At 40.1% G+C, this 22,846-nt stretch overlaps 1 protein-coding gene across 1 annotated transcript in view; it reads right to left on the reverse strand.

Annotated features, from left to right (window-relative positions):
• Nucleotides 1–22,846, reverse strand: part of KCNMB4 (potassium calcium-activated channel subfamily M regulatory beta subunit 4) — a 75,002-nt gene that overhangs the window by 30,597 nt on the left and 21,559 nt on the right. The window contains exon 2 of the mRNA XM_068971733.1: nt 10,803–10,930. Coding sequence (XP_068827834.1) covers nt 10,803–10,930 — 128 coding nt within the window. The remainder of the gene's footprint in view (nt 1–10,802; nt 10,931–22,846) is intronic.

Here is a 22,846-nt window from a genome sequence, read left to right on the forward strand (position 1 = left end):
CTTCTTAAGATCTTCTGCTTCTGTTAGTGAGAGGCTTATTCTGCTCCCATTTTGTCCAAGATGAAACTGAGGCAAGAGCTCTTCAGTAAGTAGCCCAAGGTCATCCTCCGAGTCATGAAGAGAGCTATGGATAGAACTCAAGTCTCCTGACGCACAGCCCTGCCCTGCATTCCACCCTCTGACGGCACTGCTCTCTGTGACCTACTTGTCCTTTGGTTCCTGTAGTTTTCCTCCCAAATACCCTCAGGACTTTGTTTAATAGCTGCATAAACTATCTTAAATGAAAAGTGATTTAATAACATCAAATCCTTGACTTTACTGCCATGATGATAAAAACTGTTAGGAGATGAATTTGCAAGCATTAAGAACACTTTGAATAACCATCAGAAAACAGACTCTCCAATTTATTTCCTAAGTAATGTATGGCCATTTGGATGTCAGATTTTGGAAGAACACTGAAATGAATTCCATACATATTCTATAGCATGCTAGAGAAGCCACAGAAATCATTGCTTGTTTTTAAAAAAGTACAGGTTTTGTGACCAAATAGAGCTTTCAATTGGAACCAGACACAAATGTACACAGAAAAGAATACAGATTCATTGCGTTAGTTTTTAAGACTCAAAAATATATCATTGGACTTAATGTCTAAAAAGAAAGCCATACTCCTTAAAAAAAAAAAAAAACAACTTTCGAATCAGTCTCTTATTTAATGAAAGATTATAAGAAATATTTTTCAGAGTAAACAGAAAACCAAAGTAAAAAGCTCTATTAAAAATTAAATTTTTGTTAAATAAGTCTAGTATGTAGTAATTCATCCAAAAGTCAATAAAATTTCCCTATAAAATTTATTCAAAATATCCTTTTACACATTTATATGCACATTTCTCCCCATTTGTATTCTAAGGGGTCTACCAGTAAAAATAAGTTTATTTCTTTATTAATTTGTCTTATAAAAAAATGAAAGGAAAGCTTAGAAGCCATTGGAACAATTAAATTCAACCATAAATATATTAAAAAGAAATCTGGCAGATTCTCTGCCAGTTCAGTGGTTAGGACTTAGTTCGTTCACTCTGGGGGCCAAAATTCAATCCTCAATAGGGAAACTAGATCCTGAAAAACGAGAAGCATTGCCAAAAATAGAAATCTGGTTTTAGAGCTTCATAAGTCAAAAACAGATGCAAAGACATAGCCAAAATCAACTATAACTGACCAATCATTTTTCACCATATTGGTTATAAATGCATTCAGAGACATATATATAAACATATATTATTACTCTCACATAATAAGAAATCCAGAGGTAGGTAGGCCAGGGCAGGGGTAGCTACTCAATGATGGCGTGGGAGAGCTGACTTTTTCTATCTTTTTTGCTCTACCTTTTATAACATATGCATGCCCACCTTGACTCATATCACCTCAAAGTTGGAATATGGCTTCTGCACTTCTGCCATCAAGCCACTTCTACCAATTCTCTGCCAGGACAAAAGTAGTAGAAACACAAGGGGATGGTGCTTCTATTAGGAAAGCAAAAGTCTTCCCAGAGACCCCTAATTGATGTTGTCTCCAATACCCAGGACAGCAAACCAGAGTCGTGCATTCCATCCTCCTCTGAATCTGACTCCCAGTCATGCACAGGTGTATCTCTAAGTCTGTGAGCTCCACTTCCATACAGTCTTATACCCAATCCCTCCTTCACTTCTCCACTAATTCTGCCTTTGCCCAGGCTCTTTTCATCCCTTGTTTAGACTGACTCAATAATTTCCAAATTGTTTAACCTTATATCCTGTCTATCTTCCATGCAGTCACAAGACTGGTCTCCCTAAATCACAAACATGAGTGTTGCTCCTCCACTGCATACAGAGTAAAGTCTAAAACCTCAGCATGCCACAAAAGCAGAGCACTATCTGATTCACCCTCTTCGAGTTCACCTGTCACTTTTCCCCTAAATGTACTCTCCAAGAATATGTAGAGCCTTACATTTCATTCAGTTGTCTATGACATTTCAAATCTTCATGCCTCTGAACATTCTTTATTTTACCCGAAATCTCTTTCCTTCAGTTCAGTTCAGTCACTCGGTCTTGTCTAACTCTTTGTGACCCCAGGGACTGCAGCACGCCAGGCCTCTCTGTCCAACACCAACTTCCGGAGCTTACTCAAACTCATGTCCATCGAGTCGGTGATGCCATCCAATCATCTCATCCTCTATCATCCCCTTCTCCTCCCACCTTCAATCTTCCCCAGCATCAGGGTCTTTTCAAATGAGTCAGTTCTTCACATCAGGTGACCAAAGTGTTAGAGTTTCAGCTTCAGCATCAGTCCTTCTGATGAATATTCAGGACTGATTTCCTTTAGGAATATTCAAGACCAATTTCCTCAGCCTTCATTTATCTGGAAAATTCCTACTCATTTATCTGGAAAATTCCTACTCATTTTTTAAGAAAATACAATTCAGACTTTCTTCTATGAAGGTTTTTCTCTCTCCACTCCTTTTCTCCATTCAAGTAGGTCTAAGCACTATATTGTGTGTGTGTGTGTGTGTGTGTGTGTGTGTGTGTGTGTGTAATTATGGCACTTACCACTGAATAAATTACCTTTCAAGTGTTTGTTTACATGTTGGTCTTTCATAGTACTCAGTGAGTTCCCTGAAGATAGAAACTAAGTCTTATTATATCTGATTACCATCACCTGGTGTAAGGCTAGTCATTAATAAATACTTGAATAAAAGAGTAATAGGGCATGTGTGCTCAGGTGCTCAGTCCTGTCCAACTCTTTGCGATCCCATGGACTGTAGCCCACTGAATTCCTCAGTCCATGGAATTTTCCAGGCAAGAATATTGGAGTGGGTTGCCATTTCCTCCTCCAGGGGATCTTCCTGACCCAGGGATAGAACCCTTGTCTCCTGCAAGTTTCCTACATGGGCAGGCAGATTCTTTACCACTGAGCCATGGGGGTAGTTCTAATTCCTAGTTTTTTAAGGAATACTGTTCTCCATAGTGGCTGTATCAATTTACATTCCCATCAACAGTGCAAGAGGGTTTCTGTTTCTCCACATACTCTCCAATATTCATTGCTTATAGATTTTTAAATGATGGCCATTCTGACCGGAGTGAGGTGATACCTCATTGTAATTTTGATTTGCATTCCTCTAGTAATGAGCAATGTTGAGCATCTTTTCACATGTTTGTTTGTCATCTATGGCAGAAACCAATACAATATTGTAAACCAATTATCCGCCGATAAAAAAAATTTTTTTAAAGAGTAATAGACTAAAATGATGGTAATTCAATGAATGAAATCAAGGACGCTGGGAAGGGTAATACCATGATAGAAGAGTGATTAGCTATTTTGTGACAGGAAGATTTTGGACTCCCTAAAACAATATTGTTTATTTCAAGGGAAGGAGGTAGGTATTCACATAAGTGATTCTTCCAAATAATTGAAGTTCAACCTTTTAAGTTGAATAAAAACCAATAAAAATATTAAAATATAATTGGTAACATCTTTCTAAAAGTGCCATTACACATTTCCTTACCTATTAAAGAGAGTATATTGAACCAAATTTAACTTTTTTGATGACTCAGTGTCATCATTAAGAAACTCAATTACTGTTGAGGTAGGACACTTTGCTCCTCCACTTAATGACTCCAGACTGTTAACCACTTGGTTCTTTGTTAATTTTCTTTCTCTTTCACCATTAGGATTTGATCCATCATTTTAAGCTATTGTATTGTACACACCTTCAGAATCAGGGAATTACAAAATCATAAAACTTGAGAACTTAGAGGACTCTTAGAGATCATTTAATCTATGAAATTTTGTAGGTAAGAAAACTAAGCCCTAAGTAAGTGAGCATTCCTTTTCTATGACTTTCAAACTGTACTCTAAAGAGCTTTCTATTCAACTTTAGCTCAGACCAGTATGTTCATCTTTGTCTAAAATGCTAAGGACAAATTTAATCTGGAAAATATATATCACAGGACAAACATACTCTGGGTGAACTTAAAAATTAGGATATATTTGTTCAGGATCAGAAGTACAACATATTTATTTTATTTCACAATAGAATTCTTTCCTTGGAGTTATTTTTGTGTGTTCCATCACTTTACTCATTAATCAAATTTCTATTATGTATTCATTCAAGATCTCACTCAGCATCTAATCAGTGAATAATTAGGCTATGCTCTGACTAGTTGTTTCCACCATTGATGTTAGAAATTTACAGGGCAAGGAAAGAAAAGCATATACATATACTAAGTACTCATTCTTGTGCAGATATGATCATTACCAAAATAAACAAATAAAAAGTAAAATCCTTAAGACAGACCATGTTGTTTCATTTTACAGATAACAAAATCAAGAGCAAGAAGTTCCACAATTTACCCTAGGTCACATAGTTATTAAGTGGTAAAGAAGAAATGTAAACCAGACACCTAAGGCCACATGGTTGCTGCATTAAGGAAGTCATAACCTATCCAAGAAGAAAGAGACATATTCAGCCAACTCTCTAACAGAGAGATAAAAGCAATCATAGCCCTGTAGGAACTCAGAAGAGAGAGGGACTGATTATACCTGAAAAGGTGAGAGAAGTTTACACAGTGGCCTTTGAGGCAAGTCTTAATAGTAACAAAAATAAAAATGGTAAACACTTCCATAGGAATTACTCAGGGTTAGGCATGTGCTATCTCATTGATAACCTCACAATAACCTTATTATTTCTCCCTCTACAAAGGGAATGGGGCACACATAGGACAGAGTAACATACCACATGCTAGAAAGTGGCTAGTTTCAGCCTCCCTACCACTGTAGTGTGCTAATTCCTACAAAAGGGAAAAGCTGAAGGAAGGAGAGAGAGACAGGGCAAAGGCATGAATGTGTGTGTGAAACAGGGCACCCTGTGAGGTGACTGGCCTAGGTGGAATGAATGTGCAAACCTTTAAATCAGGTCAAGTCACCACTCCCCGTCACTGGCTTCTCACTGAGTTTAAGAGAAATGTAAACCCTGCCTATTCTCTCCAGAATCAACACTCACCACTTTCGTCTCCCTAACAGCTCCTCTGTCATGGGGGCTTTTTGGGTCCTAAAACTCACCAAAGCTTCTTGCCTCAGAACCTCTGCACACAGTGGTGTCTCATTCTGAAATACTGTTCCCCTTGTTTTTTGCCCACCTAACTCTTGACCATCTTCTGGTCTCCACCTAACTATGATTTATGCATACAGGCCTTTGAAATTCCCCACCTTGTTATAAGATCTCATCGCAGCATCCCTGGCTTTTCCTTCATGGTGTTTACTCCACTTTGCAATTATCTATCTAATGTGACGATAGTCTATAAGCTCCATGAAGGCATGGATCATGTCTGTTTTTCTTTTTCCAGCTTATGGACATGTGAGTAAACAGCAGAAGTTGAACCTGGAATTGGAAGGGCACAGTCTTCATCCAATGAACAATAAGAAGGCAGAAAAATTTAATCAAGGACTGTGACAAAATCAAGTAAGACTTAAATGAAGTACAACAAAACTGAGTGTAGTGTAGATGATTGATGAAAGAAAGGCCAGGCCTAAAAGACCAGTTGAGGGGCACTTCAACAGTCTAGACGGAAAATAGTGAGGGCCTCAACTGAGAATGAATTCAAGGCTTCTCGGGTGAAGTGGCTGGACCTGTTCATTTGACAATTGTGTGTGTGTGTGGGGGGGGGCGCGTGTGGGTGTGGGGGTGCACACGTGTGCATGTGTAAGCCTGTTCTGTGCCCTCTGTGAACTATAATCCACTTAGGACAAAAAAATTAAGTATTAAAAAGTAAACCCGTATAGAAAAACACAATGCTTCCCTTAAGAGGGAAAGTTCAAAAACTAAGGACAGATCACTCTTCCTTGTCTCTATATCCAAAGGGAATTAAGGAATGAGTACCCATTTTCCAGGGACATGTCCTCGTCAAGGGGAAGCTGGGGAAGGCAAAGATGAGGGAGGAAAATTGAATGGAAAGACTAAGTAAGACTTAGAGATGTTTTCGAGCAACTGAATGGAGATTTCAAAACAAACTTGGTGGGCTTCCCTGGTGGCTCAGTGGTAAAGAATCCACCTGCCAATGCAGGAGACACGGGTTCCATTCCTGGTCCGGGAAGACCCCACATACCTCGGAGCAACTAAGCCTGTGTGCCACAACTACTGAGCCTGTGCTCCAGAGCCCGGGAGCCACATTTACTGAAGTCTGAGCTCTTAGAGCCCGTGCTCCGCAACAGGAGACGCCACTGCAACGAGAAGCCTGCACACTGCAGCTGAAGAGTAGCCCTCACTCGCCGCAACTAGAGAAAACTCCAGGCAGCAACGAAGACCCAGCACAGCCAGAAAAGAAACAAACTGTGGAAAGGGGGCATGGAGCCGTGTGGGCTACAGTCCATGGGGTGGCAAAGAGCCGGACATTACTGAGAGGCTTTGAGAGAGAGAGAGAAGTGGGCACCACTAGGGTTTTGCTGAGAAAAGATAAGCCAAGGAAAGGCTAACAAGAGACAAAAATATACAGGGAAAGTAACTGTGACATTGCCTATAGTAAAGGGTCTAAAATAAAAATCTACCCATTGTATGGAGATTTGATGCTTCAAGGTTGAAGGAGTCATAGAGCCGAAAGGCTGTATGGGAAGATCATGAATAGAGGCAGCCAGGGCCTGGTTCCATGAGCCCTGGGCATGAAGTCACCACACCATGTTGTGCTTCTTGGGTGGCACAGAAGGAAGGGGTGATTGCATGGGGACCATCCTTCCAGGGCAGGCATGGCTACTGACGGCTGCTCTGGCCACTGCAGATTCTATTCCTGAGTGTAACTCATCTAAATAAGCCTTCAACAATGGAAACCTAAGACTCCAATCATCTTTGTCTTAGATTTTAAAAATAACATCCTTTTCTTGAAAACGGAAACTTCTTGGTAAATTTTCTCCCCAATCCTGCATTTGAGTGAAATCGAAAGGTTACTTTAAATATAAAGTTCACCTTATCAAGAGCATCTGGGAGTCTTTACAGTGAGTCTATTTTTATTGCATATTTTGCAGTAGTAAAAAGAGTACTAAGAGTAGATGGCACCAAGGAGCTGCCATTTTTCACACCTCCAACCGGCACTCTTGTTTCCTCTTGCAAATGTCATGATAAAAGAGCCAAACTTCAAACTTCTGTTTTCTCGAAGTCACTTAAAATCATGTCTGGAGTGCTTCTGAGTTGTGAGAGACCCCTTACTTCTGTCTATACCCCAACAGTTTGAAAATTGGGCAGTGAGATGATGGATGGGGAGTGGGTATCTGTTCCAAAGAAGGAATGATTAATTTAAATGTACCACTACTAAAGTTGATATACTATAATTGATATACTGTGTTGGCCAAAAAGTTCATTCAGGTTTTTCCATTAGATGCCGGGGAATGGTCCTGTTTGATTTCGTACTGAGGATGTTCAGAGTTTGTGCCCTAGCAGAAGGCAGCCCTATTTGGAGGAGGCAGCCTTTAGAAAACTTGGTACCTGAGTGTGGAGTGAGAGCAAGTTACCAAGATGACCAGCAGCTGGGTAGCACAGCCCGTGGGAGGGGGTGCCTCTCGGCTTCCTCCTGCAAGCTCAAGGTCATGCACGTTCAGAAACCAGCTGCGGGTCCAGGGGTTGGGAGCTTAAAGGATCACCTGGTGCAGACTGTGGTGGGTTCAGTATCAAAACTGTCTTGACTGCTAGTGCCTATTTCCTGTGGCTGGGCTCCCCGTCTCACTGAAAAACATATCCCCACATCACCTTTGTATTTCATTCCTCCCCTGTTTTCCTCAGGGAGTGTTCCCTTTTTTCCTTATTTCCTATGTGTAGTCAATATTTCCTTCTTCCTCAGCAGTTTTAGTCCATACTCCATCTCATTTCTCTGTATCCATTCCTATTTCCCTCTCAATTACTCATCTCCTCCCTCCAATTCTTTTTCCAGTCACGGCAAGCTTCTTGAAAAAGTAGTCTGCACTTGGTAAAGCCTTCACAGGCTCATCTCAGCCTAAGACAAAGTGATTGCAAACCCTTTGCTTTAAGGCAGTACCTAAACCGTGTTCACAAAGATCACTTACACACTCGGAGCTGCCACAGTTGACGATTCTCGGCAGTGGATCCTGATTATTCTTTTCCCCTTAAAACACTCGCCCTTCCAAATCTGTTCACTTTCCTCTCAGCATCTGGCCACTCTCTCTCCATCTCCTCCCCCTCATACCGTCAACACAGAGGATCCCAAGATTCTGCCCACATTCCTCTCCTCACTCCAGCGCGCATTCTTTCCCAGTGCGCATTCTTTCTCTTTGCTTCAACTGTGGCTTGGGTGCCAACGATTCCCAGATCCGTATAACATTGACCCTGACTTCTTGCTCTTGAACTGAAACTCTGTACTTCTACCTCTTTCTTTTGGATATTTTGAGACTCTCAAATTCAGCATAGTCAGAGCTAGACTATCCTTTTCTCACACTCAGTCAAATGTGATACCTCCCTTTTCCGCATCACTCACATGGCTGCTAAGTTCTGTTGACTATGATTCTAAATGTCTTTTCTGATACATCCCTCCATGGGCTACTGCCACTACCGCTACTCTCAAACTGCTTTATTGGGATAAGAAGATGGCTAACAGAAGGAGCTCAGGGAATCAGATGAGCTAGTTTCAAGCTGCATTCTGTTTTTTTCACTTCAAGACTTCAGCTGGAGTCTTTAAGACTCAGTTTTCCCACCTGTCAAGTGGGGCCAGTATTTAGAACTATTATAAGAAATTTAGTGATCTAACCAAAATGTTATTCACAATGATTGGCACAGGTAGCCACTCAGAAATGCTATGTTTTTCACTCAGTACTCTTCTTACTTCCCCCCATCTCTGAGATGGAGCTCCTTGCTTTCAGCCATCTTTCCTCTCCAATACACATTCAACTCTCACACCCCTTACTTTCTATCAGAGATCTACTCAAGTGAGTCTTTGGTTCAAAAAAAGAAAATCTTTTCACAAATTTTAATTGCCCAAATGACAAAGATCATTCTCCTTAACATGGCATTTACGACCCTTTGGAAATCTAACCCTAAGCTACGTTTCCAGCTTACAAATTCACCACTCCTTGCTATATATAACCTATGCACTGCATGTAACTTATATTGTCAAACTTGTTTTTTTTATCACAGCCACCCCATCTTCAAGGTCTTCCTCCCTTTCCTTTCTAACTGATGAAATCATACTTTGCATGAAATTCTTGCCATCTCTTCTTAATATCTTCTGCTTCTGATAGGTAAACCATTTCTGTCCTTTATTGTGCCTTTACATTGCATAAGCTCTGTTTCCCCCAAGAAAGTCTAATTCCTTGGAAGCAAAGAACCCTCCTTATTATTCTGGCACATTGTGTTCATTGATTCATTCCTTCACCAAACATTTCTTAACTGAGAACCAGCCACTGTGTTAAGTACTAGGGATACAAAGCCAAAGAAGATATGGTCCATACCATTAACCAGTAGGCAATCTGGTTGGGAAGATGGGCATACAAACAATTCCAGTAGAGGGTTATGGGTGAGAGGATAGAGCAATGGTTCTCAATCCTGACCGTATATTAGAATCCTTAGAATTGATTTTTTAAATGTTAATATATAGGTTCAACCACCAAAGATTCTAAGTTAATTCATCTGTGACGCATTTTTTTTTTTTAAGTTCTTTTGGTATAGTTAGGACAGTGAGGATTGAGAAAGAGCTCTAGACAGCACAGAGAGGTATATCTTGTAGCTGGCACTTCAGGATGTTCTACAAATTGCCCCTTTTATGTACCTCCTTCCTCTACATGAATTAGGAGACTCTGCCATATCCATGCCTCAGATGTAGATCCTACCTGCCTGTTCTTGCTTCCAAGTCTAAGAAAGACAGTCTTGGCAGCAATGTGGAGAATGTCTTGGAGTGGGGCAAAGGGTGGAAGTAGAAGGGCTGGTTAGAAGACTATTGTTGTGTTAATAGTTAGAAGACTATTGTGCTCTCAGATTCATGAGAAATAACATGAATCTGAACTAAAACAGTGGCAGAGGGAAGACACAAAAGCGTTTATACAGGAAAAAATCAACAGGATGATAAATATAGGTTATAGAGCATAAAGGAGAAAAGTGAGTTAAGAATTACTCAAAGTTTCTAGACTCAGTAAATGAGTAGACTATAGTGCCATTCACTAAGAGGGATTATGGGAAGAAGAGAGAAAGTCTGACTTAAGTGTGGAACACCCAAATCGAGAGGGACAGCAAAGAGCTGAGAATACTCAACATTTGATGAACAAATTACTATGATTAATCTGGGTGGATACTGGAGTATTCTAGTTCAAGGAACTGTTGCTGTATGCTATAACTTGAGTTCTCTCTAGGTCAAGTAAAGTTTTAATGATGGAAACATTTGAAGATATCTGGTCAGAATAGAAAGGAAAAAGAAAGATTTGATGCAGCCCAAAATGATGATAAATCTGAATGTGGTTCAGTTTGTGATCATTAATCACAAATGATTCGGGAGAACACTCCTAGTATACAGTCCTCCTACCTAAAGGCACTTTCTTAGTGTATCCAGAGGGTAAACTCTATGATGCATGATACAAGTTCTCATCTTTTTTGGGTAGCAGGTTCTTTACATGCCCCCATCCTATAGAGTAAGAAAGGGCTACCCTAACTACATGCTAGGAAGAGCCGAGACTATCTGTCTCCATGTTGTATGTTTTGTCAAGTGAGCACAACCTATGATTTATTAATATAATTAGCTACTGAGGCTACAAACAACTTTAATATGCACATGTAAATATTCGCTTACCTTTGAAATTGATTAAAATAGCAAGTAAATGGCTGGGAACCAATCTCATCTTTCCAGTACTGTTGCCAATTCATGACACTTTCCAAGTTCTTCTGATTTTCTCTCTTACAGGGAGGAATATAGGAGCACTAACAAAACAGAACACAGAAAGTAAACCTATTATTCTATAGAATATTGAAATATAGGCTGTTTTTATTAGATAGATGGCTTTATGCTTATGGTAAATCTAATTTGACCTACTTAATTTTCAACTTAACCAAACTGGAATTGCTAAACTATATTTCAAATTTTGAATTTGGCGCAATTACAGGAAATATTCCAATAATAAAGATACAGCCAAAAATAACTTTCAGCCATTACACTATAAAGATACTTTATAAACAATTAGTTACAATCTACTAGTGGGTTGAAAGCATAATATGGGCCTGCTGATCAATAAAGGGAGGTAACACAAAAGTTGATTTTTATCCCCAGTCTCCAGTGGACTTTGACATTTTCCTCTTCTACTTTTAACTAACAAAGCAGGCACACAGCTCTCCTCTGATACTGATCTCAGCCGATGAAACTCGTTTTCTTTTCTTACATGTTCTTGAACAGCAAAATCAAAGGGAAAGTTCATCTCAATTACATAATCAGCGCATTTTGCTAACTGTTGCCCTTTCTAGCCATGCCTCTGACAAAGTAGTTCTCTGTGAAGGGACTTTACTACTTGAAGCAATATACTCAGCAGAGTTAGAAGACTGCTCTTAACCCTAGATGTTAGAATTAACCCTTAGCATTCTAATCCATTTTTTCCATTTCAGTCTTTTATGATGATGATCATGGCGAAGACGATGCCAGTTTACAGCTATTGAATGGTTATTATGCCAGTGAAGTGGAAGTCCCTCAGTCATGTCCAACTCTATATAGTCCATGGAATGCTCCAGGCCAGAATACTGGAGTGGGTGGCCTTTCCCTTTTCCAGGGCATCTTCCCAACCCAAGAATCAAACCCAGGTCTCCCGCATTGCAGGCGGATTCTTCATCAGCTGAGCCACAGGGCAAGTCCTTACTATGCCAGACATGGTAATAAATGTTTAATAGCCTTTCCAATACTTCTTACAACAATCCTATAATGACCCCCACCTTACAGATGAGGAAACTGAGATTTCCATCAGTTCTATAGCTGCAACTAGAGTCTGGTGACTCATCACATTCCACTCTCGGATGTTGTGTCAAGGTGTTCAGTATTAAGAAGCAGAAAAAAATCCACTAGCTCTATAGAAAAATTTGAGTCACATGATTTTAGAGCATCTACTTTCTCAATGTCTTCCAGCCATTTTGGGGTAAAATACAAACATTTTAGTATGATGTACAAAGCTCTCCATGATCTGGTCCCTGCCTGGTCCTCATTCTCACTCAAGCCTGGGATGCAGTCATACAGAAGCTTTTGCTCCCAAATCTGCCATGTGGAATCCACAGTATCATGCTTGTCTGTTTTATGTCAGCCTCTCCAATTTGTTGGCAAGCTGGGACAAGGGCTATTATTTTCTCTTCTGTATCTTTAAACCTAGGACTATACCTGGTTAACATGGAAGTTTCAGAAATGTTGGTAAAATTAATTAATAATAACACATGTGGATACATCTTTATTCAAGAAGAGGAAGATTTTTTTTTTATAGCAGTTACACATTTTAAAGTATATATAAACATGTTTTAAATTTTATTTCATTTAAATTTTAAATATTTTTATTTAAAAATTTTAAAACTAAATTTTTAATTTTAAAAACTAAATTTTAAATTAATTTTAAAAATATTTTAAAATTTCTTAGATTAAAATTTAAAGTTTTATTTATTTAAATTTAAAATATTCTTCTATTATATGTAACAAAATTCACATTATACAAATATTGTCTCAATGCATATTTACCCTCTGCATATATAGTTTCACTTCTACTAATAACAATAATATATAGCTAAAAAATTCTGTGAAATTATGAATCCTGAGCTCTTCAAAGCAGCAGTTGGGCTTAGAAGCAATGGAGACCGTTAGATAGGGTTTCAGTCTTATTAGTTGTTACATGTTTGGGCTTGAAGTAAATTACTTTTTTTCTGAATTTCATTTTTCCTAATCTGCTAAGTCTCCAAAATAAATTCTAGCTCTATATCTCTATGATTCTCTTCTTGGAGATACAGCAAGAAGGCAGGACTGCAAACACTGTTGCATATTTTCTCCAGAAGAGATCCTGCCCACTGGGGAGATGGTCAGGAAGCCTGATGAAACCACCATTCCAGCCAGCAAGGAGGACAAGTGTGGTTAGTCTTTACTTGGAGACATGTATTTTACATTAGGAAAATCTTTATAAAGGGCTTCTTATTTCCTATAATGTGACAGATGTTTCCTTTCCTTCTATTAAAAATTCATTTTCTGTATCATGGTCAACTAGTTTATGAAGTGAGAGTAGCTGTGTCAAATGACTATGCTCTTTGTAGGGGCAGAAGTTTCTAGATCTGGAGGTAGAAGCCATGAGGTGTGAAACCTGAAAAACTCATCAGAGCTCTTTTTGCAACAGGCACGCTCAACACAGGGCTTCCCTAGTGGCTCGGCAATAAAGTATCCACCTGCCAATGCAGGAGATGCAGTTTCGATCCCTGGGTTGGAAAGAGCCCCTGGAGAAGGAAATGGAAACCCACTCCAGTAATCTTACCTGGGAAATCCCATGGACAGAGGAACCTGGTAGGCTACAGTCCATGGGGTTGCAAGAGTCAGACGTGATTTAGCAACAAAACAACTGATACTCAAAACAAGAGGTAAGCTAAACATTTTGGGGAATAACAACCAACAACCAAGTGTAATTAAAGCAGATTTTTAAATTCTGTAATTATCTCAGTTTGAAAACTTTACTATTCGCTTTTGGGAGGAGGTGGAAAGAAGTGGATTTAAAAGAAATGTCTCTACTGAATGACAGCCCTGTAGTCTGACCAGGAGAATTACAGCTACACATTTCTGAAAAAGTCAGACTAAAACTTTCACTGAGGGCGTAAAGTTTTATATTAGGTATGTTGTGATTTTATGTGGGATAAAAGGAACGTTTATTGCCTCTAGGAGACTTTGAGCTAGTATAGATGGATTTTTGGAAGCAAAGTACTCTCTCACATTGGGGAAAATAAGCTGTGATCAAAATTTAAGTATTTTTTCCAAGGACTGCATTCTTTCCAAAGAGTATCATAAGATTAAATAATGAGTTTACAATACTCCAGTAACTTCTAAAGTGCACATCTCCTTGAAAGGAAAATTGGGAAAATTGTTAAAAGGCTAAACTTTAGGGCTCTTAAAAATCATTATTATCTCTTTTGTTATACCTTGATTGTCCATTTAATTGGTCTTTAAAATTTCTATGAAGCCTAACTCAGATTTGCTCTAGATTCTTTCTCAATTTGGTGGATCAGTGTAGATTGTTAGAATTTTAAAATAAGGTATACGTGAAAATTCAAAGCAGTGTTCCAGAAAAAAGAATTCAAAAATCAGTCATAGAGATTTTCTTTTCTGGGTTGTTCAAATTGTTCAAGGTTTTCCTGGTACCAAATAGCGTCCTCAATAAATCTCTCTCCTTTGGAGGAGGGGCACAAACAATGTGTGTGTTATCACCATCATCATCACTATCACCAGCATGGTTAACATTGATTGACTATATGTCAAACATTTAATTAATCCAAATCTCATTCAATTCAAATGAGCAAATATTATAATCACCCTCAATTTACAGATGAGGAAACTAAGGGACAGAGGGGTTTCAGAAAACCTTCCTAAGGGCTTCCCTGGTAGCTCAGCGGTGAAGAATCCGCTTGCCAATGCAGGAGACACGCATTCGATCCCTGGCCCAGCGTGCCATGGAGCAGCTAAACCCGCGTGCCGCAACTACTGAGGCTGCGCTCTAGAGCCCAGGAGCAGCAACTACTGGGCTCCTCACCTAGAGCCTCTGCTCCACAGCAAGAGAAGCCGCCGAAATGAGAAACCTGCTCACTGCAACCCACTTGTCACAACTAGGGAAAAGCCTGAGCAGCAACAAAGACCCAGCACAGCCAAAAAAAATTAAAAAAAAAAAAAAAATCTTTTCTTAGATTACAATGGTAAATGGAACAGCTGGGATTCAAATCGCAGAGAATTCTTTTTTTCCTGAGCTTCTTGAGTCATTTTATTATTTTTAATTTAATTTTTTTTTTCTTTTGCTGCTTGTGGGCTCTTAGTTCTCTGACCAAGGATTGAACCGGGACCCTCGGCAGTGAGAGTGCAGAGTCTTAACCACTGGACTGCTGAGGAATTCCCTGCAGAGAATTCTCAACCACTGCACCACAGTGCCTCACTTTAGGGCTTCCCAGTTTTCCCTTTTTGGAGCCCCCTGATTTAGTGGTCAGGGAGATGGCCCGACTTCCACACCCCTCTCTTGGAGAACTAGTGTAATGTTTTCTTGGGAATGGACTTTGTGAAGTCCTCCTGTGGATTGGCGGGCTGAGGTTGCAGCCCTTTGGTTTCCCGTACATTCTCAGAGAAATGTATTGTAAGTCTTTGCTTGTTCCCTCCTGTCTCAATTTGGCTTCAGGGTTGGTTTTTGGTGCCACAGATGTAATTTCACTTAGGTGAATTTATAGACACAACGTCTTCGGTCATGGAGGACACTGAGCATTCCCTTGGAGAAACTTCTTTGTGCTGTTATGACCTTTCCTTGTTTTTCATTTGCAAAGACTGCATTTCCCAACTTCTAATACCATTATTGCCCAAATAACCTTCACTAGAGGCTGTGTCATTTGCTGCCTAAAATTGCATGAAATCACTCTCTTTAAAAAGTCAGGAGAAAAAGAGGTACATGATAAAATATATTTGTTTAATGCCTATCTTTTAGAAAGGAAATGTGACTTTTGCATTCATGAAGGAAATTGATGGAACTGAATGGGCTATTCTGAGTGTATTAATGTAAAAACTTTCAGGGAGTTTATAAAGGGAAGAAACTATCATCACTTGAAGTGAAATATCTGATTATGTATGCATTATCACTTATTTTACATTATCTTATTTTAGGGCTTATCAAGATTCATAACAGCATTCTTTTTCAGCCTACCACAATGAATTTGTATTTTAATAGAACACTTCTTGAGTGGGTTCTTTGTGATGTGTCTTGAGGATTGCGTTTCAATCCTGTGGGCAGAGTAGGCAAAATTCACTTTCTTCCTTTACTGAGTCACTTTAAAAAAACCACTGCACAAAACACACCATCTACTTAACTAAACACTGGGGGCTGGGTTCTATGTTAGGCATTACCTAAGAAAGAGAAATGAAGACATTTTTTTGGTTCCAGTTTCTTTCTTGACTTGACTTGGTTAGGGAGGTAATTATTGAAAGACATAATATTGGAATGGGTTTAGTAGATTCAATAATTTCCAAAGTAAATTTGGTTAGAAAATGAATTCTTAAAACATTATCTACTGGAACATAGATTTAATTATATTTAATACCATACTTTCCTATTTTCTGAAATCCCGTAAGACCTCTCTGTGTCAGCTCTGGTGTATAGTTTTAATGACATTTCTGAAAATATAAACATACAATCAGAAAAGCACTTAAAACAAAGGGGGGGAATTCCTTGGGGTCTAGTGGTTAGAATTCATTGCTCTCACTGCCATGGCCCAGGTTCAGTTCCTGGTCAGGGAAATGAGTGTCAGACTTCATTTTGGGGGGCTCCAAAATCACTGCCGATAGTGACTGCAGCCATGAAATTAAAAGACGCTTACTCCTTAGAAGAAAAGTTATGACCAACCTAGATAGCATATTCAAAAGCAGAGACATTACTTTGCCGACTAAGGTCCATCTAGTCAAGGCTATGGTTTTTCCAGTAGTCATGTATGGATGTGAGAGTTGGACTGTGAAGAAGGCTGAACACCAAAGAATTGATGCTTTTGAACTGTGGTGTTGGAGAAGACTCTTGAGAGTCCCTTGGACTGCAAGGAGATCCAACCAGCCCATTCTGAAGGAGATCAGCCCTGGGATCTCTTTGGAAGGAATGATGCTAAAGCTGAAACTCCAGTACTTTGGCCACCTCATGTGAAGAGTTGACTCATTGGAAAAGACTCTGATGCTGGGAGGGATTGGGGGCAGGAGGAGAAGGGGATGACAGAGGATGAGATGGCTGGATGGCATCACTGATTCGATGGACGTGAGTCTGAGTGAACTCCAGGAGTTGGTGATGGACAGGGAGGCCTGGTGTGCTGTGATTCATGGGGCTGCAAAGAGTCGGACACGACTGAGCAACTGAAGTGAACTGAATTGAACTGAACTGAACAGCCAAAAAGAAAAAAAAAAAAAAAGCTCTGTAGAATAAAAAGTTTAAATGAGTCATTTATAAACGCTACAGTATTTCACATGCCTCATGACTTCATTAATTGCTTGCAAACGTGTGCACTGCATGCAAACACAAATTCCTTATGAATGTAGGTTAACTGAACAAACACATACAGAATTATGTGTCAGCTAGTGGAAACAGTGTCAGACTTTATTTTGGGGGGGCTCCAAAATCACTGCAGATGGTGATTGCAGCCATGAAATTAAAAGACGCTTACTCCTTGGAAGAAAAGTTATGACCAACCTAGACAGCATATTTAAAAGCAGAGACATTACTTTGCCAACAAAGTTCTGTCTAGTCAAGGCTATGGTTTTTCCACTGGTCATGTATGGATGAGACAGTTGGACTGTGAAGAAGGCTGAGCGCCGAAGAATTGATGCTTTTGAACTGTGGTGTTGGAGAAGACTCTTGAGAGTCCCTTGAACTGCAAGGAGATCCAACCAGTCCACTCTGAAGGAGATCAGCCCTGGGATTTCTTTGGAAGGAATGATGCTAAAGCTGAAACTCCAGTACTTTGGCTACCTCATGTGAAGAGTTGACTCATTGGAAAAGACTCTGATGCTTGGAGGGATTGGGGGCAGGAGGAGAAGGGGACGACAGAGGATGGGATGACTAGATGGCATCACTGACTCGATGGACATGACTCAGTGAACTCCGGGAGTTGGTGATGGACAGGGTGGCCTGGTGTGCTGTGATTCATGGGGCTGCAAAGAGTCCGATATGACTGAGCGACTGAACTGAACTGAAGCTAAATTCTAGGGCAGTTGGTTCCAGTATGCGCACACACATATGAAAGCTAAATGGAAATAATCTTATGGAAGAATCCAAAGGCCAAATAAATGGCTTAGAAAATGTGAAAAGTAGGGCTAAGAACAAAGGGGCGCTAAAATGAGCTCTTCAGAGAGAGCAGGCTGGACAGGTACAGAGCAGTGCCCAGCTTAGAATAGGGTTCATCCAAGAATGGTCCCACAGACCCCTAGACTGTCAAAAGATCCACCCTTTTGAGAATTTCATTCAGAGGCACTAGGAACCTGCATTTTTACAGCTTTCTTTCTTCCTTGGAATGACAGGTTTGGGGAATTGATCATTTATGCACTAAACCATTCTTGATTGCTCAGTACAGGATACAAAGCTTAGATGTTACTCCCTAGCCCTCTTCTTCCTCCCTTCCCAGGAACATGTAGTGCAGTAATAGTGCTTTATAGTTACAAAAGAGGAAGTGAAAAATTTGGCTTTGAGGGGAAATAGAAGGCTTCACAAAAGAGACAACATGATTGTGTCTTTAAGGTTGAATGGGAGTTTGTTTCTCAGAGAATAGGTTAGGAAGGGGACATTCCAAGAAGAAGAAATGGAATGTTATGGATGTTCCAGAAAGACTGAATCATCTAATGTGCTTGAAGGTGAGGGACATGGAAGAAGACATTGGAAAATGCCCCAATTATCTGAACCACTCACTACTCATTAAGAATTGTTCTAGCCTTACCAGTTTCTGTAAAACACAACTCACTACCCACCACAGAGTATTCCCACCTGCCCCCAACTCTCCTTTAGTTGGACTGTATTATTACGTGTTGAGACTACATCTGCATTTTTGTAATTTGACATTATTTATTTAACTTCTGGATTCAAATAGACTGCTAAAGTTGGTGACATTATGAAAACTGAAAAAAGTTTGGAATAACATTCCACTTTCAAGAGAAAATATTTCATTCAGCTGGAAAGTCAGGAAATAAAAATGCAGTGTCTTTGCCAAAAAATAGAGGTTGAATCTCAATAGAATTCAGACCCAAACAAGAAGTTTTAATCTGGAAGATGCTCAACAATAATTATTTATAATAAGCATGGCAGTATATGTAAAGATGTGTTCAACGGCTTATGATGATAATTTAAAATCCTTGAGATGGCCAATCCTCTTATGACCATATAGAACACTGAAATGAAATGTGTTAAATGCTCTTGCATGCCTTCAGAAATGCCTCATAATGTGTGTATATGTGAGTGTGTTTGGTCACTCAGTCATGTCCAACTCTCTGTGACCCCACGGACTGCCACCCGCCAGGCTCCTCTGTCCATGCGAATCTCCAGGCAAGAGTACTGGAATGAGTTGCCATTTGCTCCTCCAGGGGAACTTACCAACCCAGGGATCAAACCCACACATCTCCTGCATCTCCTACACTGGCAGGTGGATACTTTACTACTGGGCCACCTGGGATTCCTTGTATATATGTATGTGTGTGTGTGTGTGTGTGTGTGTGTGTGTGTGTGTGTATAAAATAAAATATTAACAACCATCATTTCTGCATGAATGAAAACAACAAGTCCTGTCTGTGGTAAGTCCCCTAGAACCAGAATTGATAAATAGTGGTGATGAAAAATTGATGCTTCCTATTTGTGGCAGAATGTATTTTTCCATAGATGGCTCCACCAATATCTATCCTATTTTACATGCTCTTACAATGTGACATTGACCCTCCTCTACTCAGTGTCGTGGGTTTCCCTTCCCTAGAATATGGATGAGTCTGTGATTACAGAGGAAGTGATGCTGTGTGACTTCCAAGGCTAAATCAGAAAAAGAGGGCATAGCTTCTGCCTGCATCTTTCTCTTGGGAATGCTTGCCCTTGGAGTTCTGACACTATGCTGTGCAAAGGCCCAGAGTAGTCCATGCAAAGACACCACGGAGAGGCCTGTGTGGAGAGGAACCAAGGCCCCCCACTCAACAGCCAACATCAACTCTCTGATACGTGAGTGAATGAGCCTTCAGATGGTTCTTGCCTCCAGGCTTCGAGTATTTCACTAGAACCTCAGACATCACAGGGCAGAGATAAACTGTCCCATTACGCCCTGTCTATATTTATGATCCACAAAATTTGTGATCATAATAAAAACGATACACGCTCCTGTGTAGTTGCTCAGCTGTGTCCGACTCTTTGTGACTGGACTGTAGCCCGCCAGGTTCCTCTGTCCATGGGCTTTTCCAAGAAAAATGCTGGAGTGGTTTGCCATCTTCCCCCTCCAGGGGATTGTCCCCACGCAGGAATTGAACCCAGGTCTCCTGTGTCTCCTGCACTGCAGGCGGATGATATCATGCTGATGATACACACTGCTGATATCAGAAATTGGGGAGTACAAAGTGCCCTAGATTCCTCGGTAAAGTACAGGTGTGCCAGAGGGTGGGCAATGCAGTGGTCTGTTACCTAAGTGGTGCCTCTGGGGGTATCATGGCACAGGGAATTTCTGGATGTCTCCTCCAAAGTGAAACAGGTTGCTGTCCCTTTCACTCGTTAAAACTAAGAGGAACAGTGCTTGATGGACCCTTGACATTTTGGAGGAAACACTTACCCATATTTGGGACTGTACCTCTGATCCCTTACTGAGCAATCCACAAACCTGACCCCTTTCAGTGGCAGCCAGAGCAGGAGAACCTGCTCTTTTCATTGACTTCTGTGGCCCAGGACCTCAAATGGTATCCAAGGAGTGCCAGATGGGAGGGATAGACGGAGCCTGTGGAGTTCTGATAGTGTAAATCAAACCCATGCTTTCTTTGACAAATTGCTATTCTCCTTTCAAGAAACTCTTGGTTTGTTACTGATGCCTAAGCATGGAATGTCCAATCACCATGTCATTCACTGTATATTGGGCTATTCGACCCACCTAGACATAGAGGTGGGGTTTTCAGGGCTAACGCAGCTCCTGTAGGCAAACAAGATTCATAAGAAAATGCTTTGCATTCCCGACACCTCTTCACTTTTGTACCATGGCCTTCTCAACTTATCGTAATGTGCAGTTGTTAATCTTGGCTTATTTTTCTCAGACTAAGATATTCAGGGAGGCCTGGCATACTGCAGAACATGGGGTTGCAAAGAGTTGGACATGACTAGGTGACTGAACAACAACAAGATTTTCATCCCTCTAGGAGTACTCTGCAGTGGGCTTGAGAGTGTTTAAAGCCTGTGACCAGTTCTGGTCGAAGAAAACATTTGACCTCAGTTTAGCATAACTTTGAGCAGAACTTCTAATCGTTTATTTCTCTTTAAAGGAATGATGTTGGACATACAGGCCTATATTGATTTATGGGCAATAGATAAATAATAAATTGCATTTTGACTAAACTGATTAGAGTATCTTACAGCCTCAGAAAAAGAACTCTGATCAATACATAAGATTCAAAAGTTGTATTTCCCATGCACCCTTTCTCGGGAAGCTACCTGAAGATGTGTCTCACCAAAGCAAAGGTATACAGACAATGGCATAGGGTCAAGGAAACAGAATACCTAATAGAAGAGAGACACAGCAGGCCCACGGTGCAGCCAGCACAGTTTGGGGCAGTAGGCTGAAGGAGTCCAGAGAGGAAAGTTTTTTAAAAGAGAAAAAAGTAGTATGAAACAGTTACACATTATGAATAAGTATATGGGCTCTCCAGGTATCGGCACTAGAACCCACCTCCCAGTGCAGGAAACATAAGAGACAAGGGTTCTATCCCTGGGTGGGGCAGATTCCCCGGAGAAGGGCATGGCAACCCACTCCAGTATTCTTGCCTGGAGAATCCCATGGACAGAGGAGCCTGGTGGGCTACAGTCCACAGGGTTGCAAAGAGTCAGACATGACTGAAGTGACTTAGCATAGCACATATGTGAAAAACAGTACACAAAGGAGTCTTACAATTCTGTGGGAGAATTTTGTAAAAGTAAGAGAAAGGTACATAAGGAAGTAAGAAAATATTAAGAGTATGGTTATTAGCATAAAGAAAAAGTAGCAATAAAAATGAACGTTATGTAGTTAAAATAATGTTAAGTACTCCATGTTAATTTGGCCCAAAACTATGATATCTGAGGGATGAATGGCTGAAAAATGAGATGGACTGGGATGGTGTAAGAAAGTTAAATGCTCAGATTCAACCATTGGCAGGTGATTGTCTAAAATATATACAGTGGAGAGACTATTGTTCGAACATGGATTTAAACAATGGAAAAAGAGAAAAGTGAAATATAGTTGTCTCTGGATGCCAAAAGGGATTGGGACAGAGGAGTCCTCTTGTAGTTCTATTGAGATCTTTTTCTATTTCCTCCCTAGTAACTGGTCTACTTTGAAAAAGAAAAAATCATTACTAGGTTGTTTTAGTTTGGAAGTTTGTATTATCCTAGAGAATCACCATATCATCCTATGGTTTCAAATCTACTAGCATAGTATTTCATCCAAGTATTCAGGAATCAGTATAGAATAACAGGCAACTTGTTCTGGTTTTGTTTCTTAACCACACCATGCAGCATACAGGATCTCAGTTCACCCACCAGGTATCAAACCCGCGCCTCTAGCAGTGGAAGCCCGGAATCCTAACCAATGGACGCCAGTGAAGTCCTCAGAGAATTCATTTTACAGCAATATTTCTGGAATGTCTCTCATTACAGAAATAACGGTTTACAAATATCTGGACATCCTTTAGCCCAGTTAAGTTGACACAGGAAATTAACCATCACATCTGTAAGTCTCCCACTGAAGAGAAAGCCATTTATTGCCAAAAGCTCTTCACGTAATGAGTTTTGAATCACTGCTCTACCATAGTGCAAATATTCTTCCAAATTGGTCATTTTTTTTCAATTTTAATATTTTTGAAAAATATGTTAACTTTTTTCTTACTGTGTTATTAAAAAAGTGTATTATTTCATATTTGCT

This window comes from Capricornis sumatraensis, chromosome 4, assembly GCF_032405125.1.
Source record: "Capricornis sumatraensis isolate serow.1 chromosome 4, serow.2, whole genome shotgun sequence".
Lineage (NCBI taxonomy): Eukaryota > Metazoa > Chordata > Mammalia > Artiodactyla > Bovidae > Capricornis > Capricornis sumatraensis.